The sequence below is a fragment of the Coregonus clupeaformis genome, chromosome 2 (assembly GCF_020615455.1).
Source record: "Coregonus clupeaformis isolate EN_2021a chromosome 2, ASM2061545v1, whole genome shotgun sequence".
In the NCBI taxonomy this organism is placed as follows: domain Eukaryota; kingdom Metazoa; phylum Chordata; class Actinopteri; order Salmoniformes; family Salmonidae; genus Coregonus; species Coregonus clupeaformis.
This window is the reverse complement of record NC_059193.1, coordinates 6,280,024-6,299,206: the sequence shown is the minus strand read 5'-3', so window position 1 is coordinate 6,299,206 and position 19,183 is coordinate 6,280,024. Positions and strand designations below refer to the sequence as shown.

At 46.3% G+C, this 19,183-nt stretch overlaps 1 protein-coding gene across 1 annotated transcript in view; it reads left to right on the top strand.

Annotated features, from left to right (window-relative positions):
• Positions 1–19,183, top strand: part of LOC123492856 (X-linked interleukin-1 receptor accessory protein-like 2) — a 368,998-nt gene that overhangs the window by 215,576 nt on the left and 134,239 nt on the right. The window contains exons 4-5 of the mRNA XM_045226227.1: positions 7,657–7,843; positions 8,500–8,653. Coding sequence (XP_045082162.1) covers positions 7,657–7,843; positions 8,500–8,653 — 341 coding nt within the window. The remainder of the gene's footprint in view (positions 1–7,656; positions 7,844–8,499; positions 8,654–19,183) is intronic.

Below are 19,183 nucleotides of genomic sequence, written 5' to 3'. Positions count from 1 at the left end.
ATTCATAAGCTCATAAAGCATTGCATCATAATTAATGGCAATAAAATCAACAACTATTTCAAACTAACCTATGTAAGTTGCTTTTATTCCTCATTGGCAAACAGATGGACAAGTGCCTTCTCATTAGGGAGTGAACGTTATTTATAATAAGGGTTACCTGGAGAAAATCGGACCTCTCTGAAATAAAAATGGATGGCCCAACCTTCAGTAAAATATATTTTAACTAAACCCTCCTTGAATGCTTGAAAAAAAAAAAAAAGTGACCCTCCCCTATACCCAAAATAATAATTAGAACATAGTAGATAGCAGAGAACATGTCTACCATTTACCCTCACTTCTTGGACAGACCAGAGCCTTAGACATGCAGTTTTAGAAACGATTTTTCATCCTGTAAGCGTTACATGGCAACGCAGGAATTGTGATAGAGCACAGGGCTGCGGTTCAGAAGGTTGTGGGTTCGCAGACTACCGTGGACAAGAATAGGGGTGGAAAGATCTCCTTTATAGTAAAAACATTGCATGAATCTATCATCGTATTTGCGGGTCCGAGAAGAAGTTGCCTTTTATAAATGCATTTCATGCAATTCTATATAATTGACTGGAGACAGCAGAATCTTTTTTAATACCACTCAAATTACCGAAATTACAGGCTAAGAATGGACAGAGAGATAGGCCTATGTGTTCATCTTATCATAAGGCTATGTCTTGTTTGTAACGAAACTGTCCCTGTTTGCAAATAATGAAATCTGAGATGGCATTATGAATCTAAGCATGGTACTTTCAAAAGTTAGGCCTACTTGTCCACCAGACAGAGTAGGCCTACCGAAGCAAAACAATATAAGCTTTACCTATTGCTACTCTTCTTCCGTAGCTTAACCCAGGAAGAGAGTGTCCCCACTGGGCACACACTGGTTGAATAAACGTTGTTTCAATGTAATTTCAATGAAATTACGTTGAACCAACGTGGAATAGACATTGAACTGTCATCTGCACCCAGTGGGTCACAAATGTTTCCCTAAAAGCTATCTGGGTTTAAAACATCTGTATTACAGAAATGATAGCGACAAAATTAGATTAAGTCCATTTTTTTGTCTCCTCGGCTATAGAAGGTTGTAGGTCAGCCTCTGAATGTTAAAGAAACGAAACAATGATATCCCCATATGGATCGGAGTCACGTCTTTCCCGGGTATTTCACAGCTTGTTTCTAGCATAAAGCATTGCGGACCGAAATGCCATTATAAATCACTTTATATAATCAGATCCTTTTTATTTTCTTTAACATCTTAAACTAACAAGGGCTTGGCCTGCTTTTTGCCATTTTCTTTAACAAAAGGTAGGCCTATGTCATATCCTCACATACTGTACCCTCTCAATTTGAGTCCTGGTTTTAAATTAACACACCAAGCACTCAGCTATTTAAAGAGTGCATGGTCGGTGGAGGAATTGGCAGACAAATCTATGGATAGCAGCCTATAGCCTAATTTGAGCTGTCAAACAGGTAGGCCTACCTCTTATTTCTTATATAGGAAGAAATAGGCTCCAACACAAAGCCCTCTTGTTGTTAGTGAAGTCAAATTAAAATATAGATGGTTTAAATGAACTATGCCTACTCGAATTTGCCTACTTTCAGCACCACGAGCTGTCCATTTCTGATTGATTGTGCTGCGGCTGCTGCTTCATGTTTCAGCACCACAATGTAAGTTACTCGAATCTGGCTAATATTGTGAGGTCAATAACTCTGATAAATAGCTTCATCATGGTCAAGAAACATATTGTTCTTATTAACATAAATTATGGATCATTCGATTGAGACCACACCAAGGCATTCCTAGTCGATCACTGTTATGATGTTTTCATAGTGTTGTGTGAACCAGGTTAGAGTTAGTAGAGAAGTGACTTGGTGCCACAGAGTCTGCATTCCAATATGTCATGGGAGATTACTGATGTTTATGGTAGAATGATTGATGGATATGATATACTGACTTGGGGGAAAAGGGAATAACATCAGACAAGGGAGTGCCCACCGATGGTTACCAGATGTGGTTGAAGAGACGTGTAACAGAGGGTATAGAAGTGAGAGGGTCTCTTTGTTCAGTAGTTCGGAATAGCTATAGGCGAAGCACGTGTCTTTTGTTTTAACGAACCATGGTACCTATTAAATACTTATATGAACTCCCCAGTGTTAAATATCTTATTGCATCATGAATTACTTGATACCATAGAAACTCATCATAACAATCACCAAACATTTCTGTAAAAATACTATTTTTATATTTGTTTCGCGCTGTTGATTCAGCAGTCCTAGTGCCAGGAAGGCAGAGTGTTCCAATTTTGAACCATTTCATGTGTCTGAAGGTATAACTCCGCCTACCCGGCAGGCCCAGAGAGCAAATCAAGTGCACCTATAGGCCTACCACTGGCCAATCAGATAGCTCAGATCACCGTGTCTGCGCAGTTTCCTCTGTGGTTTCCTTGAGCCATAGACTGTAAAAAAAAAGCCTTGAACGCACAGCAGTCAATACTGCAACCATGACTAGAGAGAGACTCAATGAATACATCAAAGAGCTGCTGTTTTTATGAGTAAGTTCATGTTTAAGTAGTTATTTAGCACTGTCAACACTTTGTTCAACACATTTATAAGCCATAAAATGCGCATTCTCCCTACTGCCACTCACGCACCAACCAGCACTGCAGCTGTAATGAATGAGTATAGCATAGTGTTACAATAAGCTTCCTTTGTTATTTTTAGCGGAGTGTCTTTTTTAATAAAGGTATATTTCACTTTCTCTGGCCATAGGAGTAACAACATGAATTGGTGCATGAGGCAGAAAAAATGCAGTGTGACTTGAGTTTTGCCATCAGCAGGAAGACTATTATGCTCACTCAGCTGTGCCTCACTGTCACGATCGTCGTAAGAAGTGGACCAAGGCGCAGCGTGATATGCGTACATCTTTTAATGAGTACTTATATAATGATAACAAAAACAACAAAACGATACGTGAAGTCCTAAGGTTAACAAACACAAACCTCTCCGGAACAAGATCCCACAAATGACAAGTGCATAAAAGGCTGCCTAAGTATGGTTCCCAATCAGAGACAACAAGCAACAGCTGATTCACGTTGCCTCTGATTGGGAACCACCCCGGCCAACATAGAAAACACATTAACTATAAACTGAACATAGAACACAAAACATAGACCCTACACACCCTGGCTCAACATATAAGAGTCCCCAGAGCCAGGGCGTGACAGTACCACCCCCCAAAATGCGCGGACTGCGACCGAGCCAACTAAACCCAACAAGGGAGGGGCCGGGTGGGCATTCTGCCTCGGAGGCGGATCCGGCTCTGGGCGTGACCACCACCCTCTAACTAACCCCCCGTAGCGCCCCTGATCTGGTCCCGCTGGCTGGAGCTGGACTGGACATCGGTGGAGCGGATTGCTTAGGCTCCGGTGTGGAGCAGCTGACCGGTACCTGACCAGGCACCGGTGAAACAGGCACGGGCTGTGCCGGACTGACGACGCGCACCACAAGCTTGGTGCGGGGAGCAGGAATGGGCCGGACCGGGCTGACGACGCGCACCACTGGCTTGGTGCGGGGAGCAGGAACAGGCCGGACCGGGCTGACGACGCGCACCACTGGCTTGGTGCGGGGAGCAGGAACAGGCCGGACCGGGCTGGCGACGCGCACCACAGGCTTGGTGCGGGGAGCAGGCACAGGCCGGGCCGGGCTGGCGACGCGCACCACAGGCTTGGTGCGAGGGGCAGGAACAGGCCGGGCCGGGCTGGCGACGCGCACCAAAGGCTTGGTGCGAGGGGCAGGAACAGGCCGGGCCGGGCAGGCGACGCGCACCACAGTCTTGGTGCGAGGGGCAGGAACAGGCCGGGCCGGGCTGGCGACGCGCATCACAGGCTTGGTGCGAGGGACAGGAACAGGCCGGACCGTACTGGAAACACACACCACTGGGCTTGTGCGGGGATCAGGAACGGGCCGGGCCGGACTGGTAACACACCCCAGTACCTCTCGCCGTGCCTGTACACTCTCCTTCCCTCTAATGACCAATGGCCCCCGTAACCTGGTGGCCTTCTCTCCTAGTCCACAATCTCGCCCTGTAGCTGCCTCCAGCAGCCCCATCGTCCATGCCGTGTGCCCCCCCAAAAACATTTGTTGGGGTTGCCTCTCGCCTGTCCGACAACGACACTGTTGGCGCCGTACCTCCTCTCTCGCCAGGGCTTTAACTTTAGCCCATGGCCCTTTGCCCGCGAACATGTCCTCCCAGGACCACCATTGGCCCACCTGGGCCATCGCCAACCTCTCCAGCTCCTTACCCGGCGTTTGCTCCTGGAAACGCTGCTTGGTCCTGTTTTGGTGGGATCTTCTGTCACGATCGTCGTAAGAAGTGGACCAAGGCGCAGCGTGATATGCGTACATCTTTTAATGAGTACTTATATAACGATAACAAAACGATACGTGAAGTCCTAAGGTTAACAAACACAAACCTCTCCGGAACAAGATCCCACAAATGACAAGTGCACAAAAGGCTGCCTAAGTATGGTTCCCAATCAGAGACAACAAGCAACAGCTGATTCACGTTGCCTCTGATTGGGAACCACCCCGGCCAACATAGAAAACACATGAACTAGAAACTGAACATAGAACACAAAACATAGACCCTACACACCCTGGCTCAACATATAAGAGTCCCCAGAGCCAGGGCGTGACACTCACAAGTAATACAGCAAATTATCTATTACCAGTGTGATCATATACCTACATTTAAAAAAATATAATTTCCAAATGGTCTGAGAACATTAACAGCCTACTACACAAACCTCATTGCTACAGAACTGTTTTTAATTGGTTAATGTTGCATAGGCTTACGTTTTTTAAGTCCTGTTTAAAAAAACAATCTGACCATTAGATCTCGGCTTGCATTTTGACTCAGAAAGTGATCGTGACTGAGAAAAGGTTGGTGACCACTGGCCTATAGGCACACTTGATATTGCGCTCCCAGCGAAGATTAAGAGATGAGGGACGGCATCAGGTACACATCCATATATAGCCTAATAAGCAATTAATTCTAAAACACTGAGAAATATAGACATTTCATGAATTGCAAATTACATGACCCTCCCCTGGACTAGATAAAAAAAATACTAAACCCTCCCCCGGACTGAAATTGAAAAGGCATGGCCCTCCCCCATTTTCCTCCAGGTCCCCATTCTGTAAATGTCGAACCATCCCTTATGTATATTGAAAAGGGAGTGTTAGTATTAGACAAGAGTACCAAGATGCTGCTCTCTGTGGTATAGGCCATCTCAGCGGATGATCCATTATGAAAACAGGTCAAATTGTAGTGGCAGACAGTGCTAATTTCTGTGAAGCTCATAGAGCAACACATTGTCAGTCAGTATAATTGGCCCTGGGGTCCTCCTAGGCCCATCTTCCACAGAGAGAGTTATATGAGAGCTAAGGGAAGGAACAGAATGAGGTTCATTACCAGTGAATTAATCATATGATTTAATCTCCAACTTCCCCCTCATCCTCTCCCTGTGTGAGGGGAGGGCCCGTGGCAGGGTGCCCCACAGAGCAGTTCTGTGTACTGTATGTCTCATCTGCCAGGACTGGGAGCTGCGATGTCACTGCTCTCCCCAGACAAGCCTCTTCTAGATGTTCTGAGGCTATGTACTTTCTCAGGTGGTTCTTAGGACAAACAGGAAATGCAGCAGAACAGAACAACATGGCTGACCTACCTGCAGCGGAGCCTCAGTCGCTCTCTTGTCTGTCTGTGGATGTTTACCCCATAGAGTTCCAAGGTCAGGTCACTGCAATGAAAGGCTCCTGCATTGACCTCCATGGCTGCAGTGTCGGTGTGGTCCCCCAGCAATATAGGAAACTACCTCTGCCAAGAAGGCATTTACACAGTTTGGCTCTCTGTGCCATAGCTCACACAGAAACCTGTGTAGGGGAAATTACATGAAATCAGCCTGGCAGGAAGTCATGCAGGCGTATGGATGTTCTTAATGCTTATTCAATCATGTCTCAAGAAAGCTAAGAGCCCGTGCACAGTGATCCATGCGACACTGACCCACCTGAGTGGGCCACATCTTGAATGTTGTCGTGTGTTAGATTAATTGTAAAATTAATTTGAAGCTCACATTAACAGATGTAAACATGAACCGCGAGCACACAGAAATCTATTTTTTACTAAGCATATCATTCAATTGGTGGGGTGTAGCCCAGGCGTTTTCTTTTGAGAGTAATTGCAGGAGGGGAGAGATTAATTATTAATGAAGTGGAAGCAGTCGTATCAGGATTGCACAATAGTTATGCAGTGTGATTAACTGGGCTAATTGTCAGTAACAGATCCGCATTTGTCCTGAGTGACTTCACACATCTGTTCCCTGTTTGTCTGTTGATGTTTGGCTTTTTATTTGTCACAATATGAGACCGTTGTCACCAGACACAGCAAGTGCCCTGTGAACAGTTTTTTAGTCATAGTTAATCTTCTTCTAAAATAAGGAAAGTAGCCCAGGACAGCTATACTCTCTATCTCTGTTGCCTGAGATTAGGAATTCTACACGCACATACACACACAAACACACACACAGTCTTGTACAGATAACCTTGTGGGGAAACACAATTCCGTCCCATTCAAGTCCTATTTTCCCTAAACCCTAACCCTAACTCGTACTCTTACCCTAACCCTAACCCAAAAACCTAACCTTAACCCTAAACCTTAGCCCCAAACCCTAACCCTAAAACTAACCCTAGCTCCTAACCCTAACACTAAACCTAATTCTAACCCTAACGCTCATTCTAACCTTAACCCTAAACCCCCTAGAAATAGCATCTGACCTTGTGGGGACCAAGAAAATGTCCCCAGTTGGTCAAATTTGTGTTCGTTTACTATTCTTGTGGGGATTTCTGGTCCCCACAAGAATAGTTAAACACGTCCACACACACACACACATACATACACACACACACACACACACACACACACACACACATACACAACCTACCTGATGTCCAAGTCTAAAACCAGCTAAATGTTTCATGCTGAAAAGTTACATCTTGGTATCAAACAGGCTGAACTTGCGAGCGGAAGTTCAGGGGGCCTTAGCTGACACACAATGCCACTGGAGGGCAATCCCATGCCTGAAGGCCCTCATGCATTTTCAATGGGAACCTAGTGTAGTAGCCATGGCAGTAGCTATGTGTGGAGCTGGGGGTCATGTGCCCTGACACAGGCCTCCCTGAAGGACACCTGTACTTCAGGCTGGTGACTGCCTAGTGCAATGATATGCGCATTCATTCCCCATACAGTATGTGCTCCTGCCACTTCAGGGGGAGCCGCATCTCTTTACTAATTGAAGTATTTTGAAATATTCCATTCCGATGTCCTCCATGTTCAAACTGCATATTGTTCTTGATGTTGTTGGCAAAAAAAAGTAAAATGAAGCCCCACTTCACATCATCACAGGCAGGCAGGGAGGCATTGATTAAATGAATGCCAGTGTTTAAGAGCTCTGCTGGTTCACAGATGAAACCCTGTGGAGAAATCGATGTGTGCTTTTGTGTGTGTGATGACCCTTGGCTAGAGGTGAACTTGGGGAAACATAAAGCCTCCTGTGTTGTGTTCCCTTTCTGCAGAAACTCCACCTACTGCATGAAGGTGTCCATGTCCTTGGCGGTGGAGGAGAATGACGAGGGCCTGTGCTTCAACAGTAAAATACGCCACCTGGAGAAAGCAGAGATCACTAAGAGCAAGATGATCAACTGCCCCGACATCGAGGATTACCTCGCCCCTTACAAGCAGCCCCAGATGACCTGGTATAAGGTAACAAATCACTCTTATTCTCAGAAATGTTGTATATTCTTTGTGTATGAACCCAGGAAGATTAGCCCTGATACACTAATGGGTATCTAAATAAATGTAACTTAACTTAACATAGTGAATCGGTAGTTAATGTCTGAGTTGGATCAAAAGATATGGAACCAAGTGGCCTCCCGAGTGGCGCAGAGGTCTAAGGCAGTGCAGTGCTTGAGGCGTTACTACAGATCCGGGTTCGATCCCGGTCTGTGTCGCAGCCGGCCGCGACACGAGACCCATGAGGTGACGCATGATTGGCTGAGCGTCGTCCGGTTTAGTGGAGGGTTTGGCCGACCGGGATGTCTTCATCGCGCTCTAGCAACTCCTGTGGCGGTCCGGGCGCATGCACGCTGACACGGTCACCAGTTGCATGTTCCTCCGACACATTGGTGCGGCTGGCTTCCGGGTTAAGCGAGCAGTGTGTCAAGAAGCAGTGAGGCTTGGCAGGGTCGTGTTTCGGAGGACGCATGGCTCTCGACCTTCGCCTCTCCCGAGTCCGTACGGGAGTTGCAGTGATGGGACAAGACTGTAACTACCAATTGGGGAATGTTTTTTTTTTAAATATATGAAAACCAGATGAAACTGACGTGGTATAACACTGTGTGATGTTAATGTCTGTCTAGGAGTGTGAGAAGAGGACGTGGCGGAGCTCCGTCATGGTGAACATCACCAACATTTGGTTTCCTGAGGTGCAGGAGGACGACGGCGGGAACTACACCTGTGAGCTGAAATATGGCAGCCGGGTGGTGAGGAGGACCACAGAGCTCAAAGTCACAGGTAAGCCCCCCATGTTGTGTGTGTGTGAGTTTGGGTGTGTCTGGTTACAGTATGAATGTATTGTATATTGTTATGTGCGTGTGTATGTGCACAGTGCCAAAAACAGTTTGACAGCTGGCCACGATTTGTATCTGAAATCAGCTGCAGTGAACAGTGAGCGGAAAGGTTTACACTTTTGCACTCTTACACTTAATATTCTGAAGCCCCTTCCTCTCAAGGTTTGGTAGTTCAGAGATAAAACACTCAACCGGATGCACTGCGGAGATACACCATTTATCACCGGAGCATAGTGGGGTATCACTGTGTGTCTGTGATGCATCAGCCCTCAGTGTAAACGCTGGCGTCCACTGTGATGTGAGATGGATTTATTTATTCACATTTTGGGCTTGTGCCTCCTCCGCTGCCTCTGTCATGCAGCAGGCAGTCAGGCAGGCAGGCTGGGATTCCAGGCCAGTGAGTCTGACCCTTGGGGTGTGTGCTGGGTCCCGACTGCAGGAAAAGCAGCTGCCAACTGCAGTGTGAAATCAACCCCACAGCTCATTCACCCTGCCTGCCTGCCTAGCCCCACTCTGAAACAGAGCCAATCCGCTGGAGCCTCAGGACTGCACTAGGCAGGCAGCTCTCTATGAGTCTGACTCTAGCTACACTACAAACAGGACAGAAACACATGGAAACTACACACAACCGTTCCAGAAATGGAACTGAAACAGATAGTAGCCTATACCAGACAATACAGAATGATAGACAGCCCTATCACCATTTATTAAAGATACTCTTTGAAGAGGTAGGGTTTCAGGTGCTTTCGGAAGATGGGCAGGGACTCTGCTGTCCTAGCTTCAGCGGGAAGCTGGTTCCACCATTGGGGTGCCAGGACAGAGAAGAGCTTGGACTGGGCTGAGTGGGAGCTGCCCTCCCATAGGGGTGGGTGGGAGGGCCAAGAGACCAGAAGTGGCAGAACAGAGTGCTTGGGTTGGGGTGTAGGGTTTCAAATAAAATAAAATAAAATTGTATTTTTCACATACACATGTTTAGCAGATGTTATTGTGTGTGTAGCGAAATGCTTGTGCTTCTAGCTCCGACAGTGCAGTAATATCTAACAAGTAATATCTAACAATTTCACAACATATACCCAATACACACATATCTAAGTAAGGAATGGAATTAAGAATATATACATATATGGACAAGCAATGACAGAGCGGCATGGACTAAGATACAGTAGAATATTATAGAATACAGTATATACATATGAGATGAGTAATGCAAGATATGTAAACATGATTAAAGTGACTAGTGTTCCATTTCTTAAAGTGGCCAGTGATTTCAATAGGCAGCAGCAGCCTCTAATGTGCTAGTGATGGTTATTTAACAGTCTGATGGCCTTGAGATATAAGCTGTTTTTCATTCTCGCGGTCCCAGCTTTGATGCACCTGTACTGACCTCACCTTCTGGATGATAGCAGGGTGAACAGGCAGTGGCTCGGGTGGTTGATGTCCTTGATTATCTTTTTGGCCTTCCTGTGACATCGGGTGCTGTAGGTGTCCTGGAGGGCGGGTAGTTTGCCACCGGTAATGCGTTCGGCAGACCGCACCACCCTCTGGAGAGCCCTGCGGTTGCGGGCGGTGCAGTTGCCATACCAGGCGGTGATGCAGCCCAACAGGATGCTCTCAATTGTGCAACATCAAAGCAGTGACTCACTCCTGCAGGTTCGTGCTCAACAACATCTGTGGAGTACGACCCTACCTCACACAGGAAGTGGTGCAGGTCCTAATCCAGGCATCTCCTGCTGTTGGCTGGGTTCCCCGCTTATGCCATCAAACCCCTGCAACTTATCCAGAATGCTGCATCCCGCCTGGTTTTCAACCTTCCCAAGTTCTCCCATGAGCATAGCCTGAAGGTAGGGAGGGGCAGTTCCTCTTGCTGCTCATCATCTCTCCAGTGTTGCACTTCATTATTTATTTCCTTATAGAATCATAGATAAATTGAAATACATTTGCCAATACATTACTGCTGTCTGTTCAGAAATCAATGAAATCATTCAGAATAGCCTAGTACACCATGATAAGGCCTATAATTTAGCCACAGAGGATCAATAGCTTCTTTTTAAAAATAGTCTAGCTGCGGATTGAGCCCAATAACGAGGAATAGCCTACAGTCGGGAACGCGCGGCAAATCTATCAGTGAAAAAACAGCATGCAGACAAAACAGGCCTTTCGCAATATTTCAAATACAATCGAGGGAAAACACAGGTTGTAAAGCAAATGGCTCCTGCTGAAAAGAGAAGACTATGCTGTAGGCTACCAAAATATTTGATCAACTTCCAAATATTGTTTTACAAAAGAGAGAGAGCGAGATAGGCTTTTGGCATGAGCGCATCGGCCATCACCAACAAGTGAGCTGCGCATCATTGGGTGAGTCAGTGAAACTGGAAAGCATTTTTAGGACTATAATTTCTTCCTCATATTGTAGCCTACAATATGTGTCTCCGTACACATAGTCCTAGGCTATTGATGGATTCAAGACAAGGTCGTTGTAGTTTTCTCAGAGTTTCAGTTTGTCAGTGCCTGCCATTTCGATCATTTGTGTGGTATTAATAAAAGATTCTGCCAAAGTCTCCAGTCATGTAAAATGAAATAGAATTGCATGAAATGTATTTATTAAAGGGCACATTTTCCCAGGACCCTAGGCTACTAAAAATGTTCTCCATGTGTGCAACTTCTGGAAGTGCCTCTACTCTACTGCTCTATGCCACTAGCAAATGCGATGATATACATGCAATGCTTTATTATAAAGTTTTAGGGTTTTCTTATGTGTTCCGGTACCTTAGAACTCCCAGGTCACCCCACTCTAGCGCTCACTTTTTGTTCTGGCACCCCCCGATTTACAAATTAAGCACTATGTATGAATAGGTGTAATATAGAGCCAAACTGTTGGTTTGTAATCTGAGGGTATCCTGATATTGATACACTTGTTGAATTATGTAACAGAACATGAAAAAAACAGTAATTAATGAGGCAGTCTAGACAGCGCAGGTGAGTGCAGGTAGGCCTAGACAGAGCAGGTTTTTGGTGGTTGCAGGCCTATTCCTCCCCTTAATGTTAATCTATTCAAATATGCAAATCCACTCTGTGTTTTTATACAAATGAGGCACATGTAATTTGCTTTATTTTAACACAAAATATTTAAAAAATGTATATATGAGTGCATTCAAAAAAACAAATGTGAAATTTGACAATAAATGTAATACCTGAATTCCCACCAAAATCCCTGAACTCCATTAATTAATTGTCTGTGCCAGTAAACCTTTATATGTGCTATAATTCAGTCAATATCTGATGGATTAAAAAAATTCTAAACGTTTGGAGTGTCTTCATCCATTGTACAACTATTGCATTTATTAGAATTGTTTTTAAAACAATTTTGATAACCGTTGCTACACACACACAAATTATTTTCCATGCAATTCAGAGACCAAAACAGGGACAATACTGTGCTTCACTAAACAACAGTATTCAACAAACTAGCATTACAAAACCACAGTACAGGCGGTAGCGGCAAGCTAACATGATCTGCTAAGCTGAAAGACAGCTGCTTCAGTGAGATGTGAATTGGCAGGGAGAATATGATGCTTGTCTTGTCAGTTAACTGAGCCATTATTTGTTCACTCACTCACATGCCCTTCTGCTAAGCTAAGCACTAGTAGTGCGTGAGTGGTGTAATGTTGGAGCTGGATTCCACATGGTTTGCAAGCTGCCTGGGGTGCTGACCTGTTGGATCAAATGCCATGTTAGGGTGCTGCTGGTTGGGTGGTGAGCCGAGTCAGGGTCAGACAAGGCCTGTGTTAGTTAGCTTTAAGCACAGAGAGAGGTCACTCAGGACACTCAGGCTTCCAGGGGGCAGGGGGCTCCTCCTTCGTCAGAATTCCACTGCCCCTCCACCCTAAAAGAGCATTGCCCCTGTGTCCTGTTTGGTTATAGGTTCAAGTGAAACAGAGGAGTTGCCCTGTGGGTAAAATATAGCTATCATAGACTCAGTGATGAGGCTGTTGGGGATGTTGGGAGACACTCTGCAGTGCTTGAGAAGTCACTATAGATCCGGGTTCGATCCCGGGCTGTGTCGCAGCCGGCCGCGACCGGGAGACCCATGAGGCGACGTACAATTGGCCCAGTGTCGTCCAGGTTAGGGGAGGGTTTGGCTGGCCGGGATATCCTTGTCCCATCGCGCTCTAGGACTCCTGTGGCGGTCCGGGCGCATGCACGCTGACACGGTCGTCAGTTGTACGATGTTTCCACCGACACATTGGTGCGGCTGGCTTCCGGGTTAAGCGAGCAGTGTGTCAAGAAGCAGTACGGCTTGGCAGGGTCGTGTTTCTAAGGACGCATGGCTCTCGACCTTCACCTCTCCCGAGTCCATACGGGAGTTGCAGCGATGGGACAAGACTGTAACTACCAATTGGATATCACGACATTGGGGAGAAAAAGGGGGTAAAAATTAAAAATACTTGCAGACTAGCTTAAAGAAGGAATATAAATGGTGTTGCTAGCCGGGCACTGTTCAAGGCAACCCTATTTGTGTCCATATCCCTTGTATTACTGTAGCATTGTATGACACCCTTGTTGATTTCACTATCCTCACATGACTTTGTGGCTTTGCACGACACCAACTCCATCATCAAGTTTGCTGACGACACCACAGTTGTAAGCCTGATCATTTGCATTCGGGCAGGTATCGTTCTCCTCGCATCCGCCAAACCCTGATTCGTCAGTCGGACTGCCAGATGGTGAAGCGTGACTCATCACTCCAGAGAACGCTTTTCCACTGCTCCAGAGTCCAATGGTGACAAGTGTTTTACACCACTCCAGCCGATGCTTCACATTGCACATGGTGATCTTAGGTTTGTGTGCAGCTGCTCAGCCATGGAAACCCATTTCATGAAGCTCCCGATGAACAGTTCCTGTGCTGACGTTGCTTCAAGAGGCATTTTGCATCTCGGTAGTGAGTGTTGCAACCGAGGACAGACAATTTTTACACGCTACGCGCTTCAGCATTTGGCAGTCCCGTTCTGTGAGCTTGTGTGGCCTACCACTTCGCTGCTGAGACGTTGTTGCTCCTAGACGTTTCCACTTCACAATAACAGCACTTACAGTTGACCGGGGCAGCTCTAGCAGGGCAGAAATTTGACAAACTGACTTGTTGGAAAGGTGGCATCCTATTACGGTGCCACTTTGAAAGTCACTGAGCTCAGCGTCTCTACTTCCTAAGGCGGCCGAAGAAATTTGGCATGCTACCCCGGGTCCTCTCCAAATACTGCCGCTGCACCATCGAGAGCATCCTGACCAGTTGCATCACAGCCTTGTACGGGAATTGCGCCATCCACGACCGCAAGGCCCACCAGTGGGTGCTGAAGACAGCCCAGTATACACTGGGACCGTGCTCCCACCCATCCAGAACATCAATTCGAAACGGTGCCTGAGGATCATCATCAAGGGCCCCACACACCCCAGCCTCAAGCTGTTCACTCCCTTACCGTCAGGTAGACGGTATCGTAGCATGATGTCTGGTACCAACAGGCTCATAGACAGTTTAATCTACAAGCCATCAGACTGCTGAACACTTGAACTGGACTGATCACCTGCACTGACTCTCCACACCTTAGTACACATGCACTCACTCACTACCGCACACACCCACAATGATACACACTCATCCACACACACACACACACACACACACACACACACATACACACGCACACACACACACACACATGCACACACATATACACTACCAGTCAAAAGTTTGGACACACCTACTCATTCAAGGGTTTTAATTTATTTTTACTATTTTATACATTGTAGAATAATAGTGAAGACATAAAAAAATTAAATATGGAATCATGTAGTAACCAAAAAAGTGTTAAACAAATCAAAATATATTTTATATTTGAGATTCTTCAAATACCCACCCTTTGCCTTGATGACAGCTTTGCACACTCTTGGCATTCTCTCAACCAGCTTCATGAGGTAGTCACCTGGAATGCATTTCAATTAACAGGTGTGCCTTCTTAAAAGTTAATTTAATGCGTTTGAGCCAATCAGTTGTGTTGTGACAAGGTAGGGGGGTATACAGAAGATAGCCCTATTTGGTAAAAGACCAAGTACATATTATGGCATGAACAGCTCAAATAAGCAAAGAGAAACGACAGTCCATCATTACTTTAAGACATGAAGGTCAGTCAATACGGAAAATGTCAAGAACTTTGAAAGTTTCTTCAAGTGCAGTCGCAAAAACCATTGAGCGCTATGAAGAAACTGGCTCTCATGAGGACCACCACAGGAAAGGAAGACCCAGAGTTACCTCTGCTGCTGAGGATAAGTTCATTAGAGTTACCAGCCTCAGAAATTGCAGCCCAAATAAATGCTTCACAGAGTTCAAGTCACAGACACATCTCAACATCAACTGTTCAGAGGGGACCGTGTGAATCAGGCCTTCATGGTCGATTGCTGCAAAGAAACCACTACTAAGGGACACCAATAAGAAGAAAAGACTTGCTTGGGCCAAGAAACACGATTAATCAACATTAGACCGGTGGAAATTTGTCCTTTGGTCTGGAGTCCAAATTTGAGATTTTTGGTTCCAACCGCCGTGTCTTTGTGAGATGCGGTGTGGGTAAACGGATGAACTCTGCATGTGTAGTTCCCACCATAAAGCATGGAGGAGGAGGTGTTATGGTGTGGGGGTGGTTTGCTGGTGACACTATCTGTGATTTATTTAGAATTCAAGGCACACTTAACCAGCATGGCTACCACAGCATTCTGCAGCAATACGCCATCCCATCTGGTTTGGGCTTAGTGGGACTATCATTTGTTTTTCAACAAGACAATGACCCAACACACCTCCAGGCTGTGTAAGGGCTATTTTACCCAGAAGGAGAGTGATGGAGTGCTGCATCAGATGATCTGGCCTCCACAATCCCCCGACCTCAACCCAATTGAGATGGTTTGGGATGAGTCGGACCGGAGAGTGAAGGAAAAGCAGCCAACAAGTGCTCAGCATATGTGGGAACTCCTTCAAGACTGTTGGAAAAGCATTCCAGGTGAAGCTGGTTGAGAGAATGCCAAGAGTGTGCAAAGCTGTGTACATAGGACTAATAAAACTAACTTGAAATGAGGCAACAACAAGGCCTTGATGGAGCCTGTAGGGCCAATCTGCTCCTGAATAGCCTGCAGTATAGTATCAGTACAGTAGACGTAGGAAATCAGAATGGAGGGGTGGGCTAAGCCTTGGCAAAGGCTCAGATTTGTGCCCCTCTCCCTCCACAGCCAGCAACCTGGTCATTAATATTTAAAAATGCATTTCAAAGTAAAATGCCTCTTATGAAAGAACATTGCAGTCAGGCTAAATTTAACAGTCATTGCTGTCACTGTGAGAGGCGAGTTACCACGGTCATGCATCTCCAAACCTCATTGGAATATTGTTACAATTTCCACAGCCAGTTAAATCAATATTGAGAAAGATGATGGGCCATGCACGAATCCTGAATGCTCCCCCCCTCTCTCTCTCTCCCCCTCTCTCCCTCTCTCTCTCTCTCTCTCTCCCCTCTCTCCTCTCTCTCTCTCTCTCCCTCTCTCTCTCCCCCTCTCTCTCCCTGTCTCTCTCTCTCCCCCTCTCCCTCTCTCTCCCCCTCTCCCTCTCTCTCCCCTCTCTCTCTCTCCCTCTCTCCCCCGTCTCTCTCTCTCCCATTCTCTCTCTCCCCCCTCTCTCAACTTTCTCTCACTCTCCCCCTCTTTCTCTCCCCCTCTTCCTCTCCCCCTCTCTTCATCTCTCCCTCTCTCCCCCCTCTCTCTCTCTCTCTCTCTCTCTCTCTCTCTCTCTCTCTCTCTCTCTCTCTCTCTCTCTCTCTCTCTCTCTCCCCCTCTCTCCCCTTATATCTCTCTCCCCCTCTCTTCCTCTCTCTCCCCCCTCTCTCTCTCCCCCTCTCTCTCCAACTCTCTCTCTCCCCTCTCATCTCTCTCTCTCCCCTCTCTCCCTCTCTCTCCCCTCACTCTTCCTCTCTCGCCCTCTCTCTCCCCTCGCTCTTCCTCTATTCCCCTCACTCTTCCTCTTTCCCCTCTCTCTCTCTCTCTCTCTCTCTCTCTCCCCCCTCTCTCCCTATATATCTCTCTCCCCCTCTCCCCCACTCTCTCCCCCCTCTCTCTCTCCCCCTCTCTCCCCCTCTCTCTCCCCCACCTCTCTCTTTCTTCCTCTCTCCCCCTCTCTCTCTCTTTCTCTCCCCCCTCTCTATTCCCCCCTCCCCCTCTCTCTCTCCCCACCTCTCTCTCTTCCTCTCCCTCTCTTCCTCTCTCTCTCCCTATCTTCCCCTCTTCTTCTCTCTCTCCCCTCTCTCTCCCCCCTCTCTCTCTCCCCCTCTCGCTCTCCCCCTCTCTTCATCTCTCTCTCTCTCTCTCTCTCCCATCGCTCCTCCTCTCTCCCCCTCGCTCTCTCCCCTCGCTCTTCCTCTCTCCCCCTCTCTCTCCCCATGCTCTTCATCTCTCCCCCTCTCTCCCCTCGCTCTTCCTCTCTCGCCCTCTCCCCCTCTCTCCCCCCACCTCTCTCTCTTTCTCTCTCTCCCCCTCTCCCCCTCTCTCGTGCCCCCCCTCTCTCTCTCCCTCCCCCTCTCTTCTTAGGGGGAGAGAAATTGTGAAAAATAAAAAGTATATTCAAGGTATTTTGGGTGAGAAATATGAGTGCACTCATTCAGGAAACATGGTAGAGTAAAGGTGGTTTAGTCCAGCAGATAGAATTGCTACTTCTCAAAACATGGGCCACGAGTATAATATTAGGTGATTTTCACGAGAAAGTAAGAAGCTCAATCCAATCAATCAAATGTTATTTATAAAGCCCTTTTTACATCAGCAGATGTCACAAAGTGCTATACAGAAACCCAGCCTAAAACCCCAAACAGCAAGCAATGCAGATGTAGAAGCACTGTGGCTAGGACAAACTCCCTAGAAAGGCAGAAACCTAGGAAGAAACCTAGAGCGGAACCAGGCTCCGAGGAGTGGCCAGTCCCCATCTGGCTGTGCCGGGTGGAGATTATAACAGTATACTGCCATTAATGCCAGATTTTTCTACAAGATGTTCAAACGTTCAAAGATGACCAGCAGGGTCAAATAATAATCACAGTGGTTGTAGAGGTTGCAACAGGTCAGTACATCAGGAGTAAATGTCACTTGGCTTTTCATAGCCGGGCATTTAGATGTTGAAATAGCAGGTGCGGTAGAGAGAGAGAGTTGAAAACAGCAGATCTGGGACAAGGTAGCACGTCCGTTGAACAGGTCAGGGTTCCATAGCCGCAGGCAGAAGCGTGGAAACTGGAGCAGCAGCACGACCAGGTGGACTGGGGACAGCAAGGAGTCCTTAGGCATGGTCCTAGGGCTCAGGTCCTCCGGGATGAGAGGGAGAGAGAGAGAATTAGAGAGTGCATACTTAAATTCACACAGGACACCGGATAAGACAGGAGAATAACACATTTACATTTTACATTTTAGTCATTTAGCAGACGCTCTTATCCAGAGCGACTTACAGTTAGTGAGTGCATACATTTTTCATACACCAGATATAACAGACTGACCCTAGCCCCCCGGCACATAGACTATTGCAGCATAGAAGCTACTGTATATACAGGGTCAGTTCCAATACCACATTTACAATGTGCAGGGAGTCTGAAGTGATAGAGGTAGATATGTATAGGGGTAAGGTGACTAGGACAACAGTGCTCCAATTTCCTCATAGAAAGGTTTGTTTATTAAATGTGACCCACCACCTCGATTCGGTCTTATGTAGCAACATTTGAAATTGTGTTTTTTACATTGGATAAAAGTAGAGACTCAGAACTAGAAAATAGTATATCATACACTGCAGTTGAGGAACAATGGGAAAGCAATTCTGCTTTGAAAGTTGATAAACTTGTATCCCCACTTTTGAGAAAATGGCCCTTGATTGTTTTGGTACATGTACTGGAGAGCTCTTCTTTGTCTACACCCACTCAGCATCATTCACACCCTTGTCATGACTGTCCACTAGAATCTAAATAGGTCAGATCAGGTTTGCAATGAATAACTTCAATCAGACCCCCTCTCACCCGTAGTGGGGGAAGGAAAGAACAAGGGGGGGTTAACAACTCACACGCTGTCATAAATCAAGGGAAGAAGATCTCTCTCTCCCTCTCCAAGATTCACCAAATTAATGTCTTTGTTTCAACAGACTTTTCCTCGCTGAAACTCCAACACGTTCAAAAGCGAATACTGGAACTAATGGTTTCGAACGTAGAACGTGGGGAATGGTCAGAGGCGATCTATAGAACACTAATATAATTTTGTTTATTTTGTGATGTCATTAAAAATGTTATAAAGGAAATACTGTAACTTGGAAAGTATACCCACTACATATTTGACGTTGTCATACTATGCGTTGTGCATGTAATATGAAAAATGATTAAAGTGTTTTTGTTAAGAGAGGGATGTGATTTGAGAAGTTATAAGAGATAAT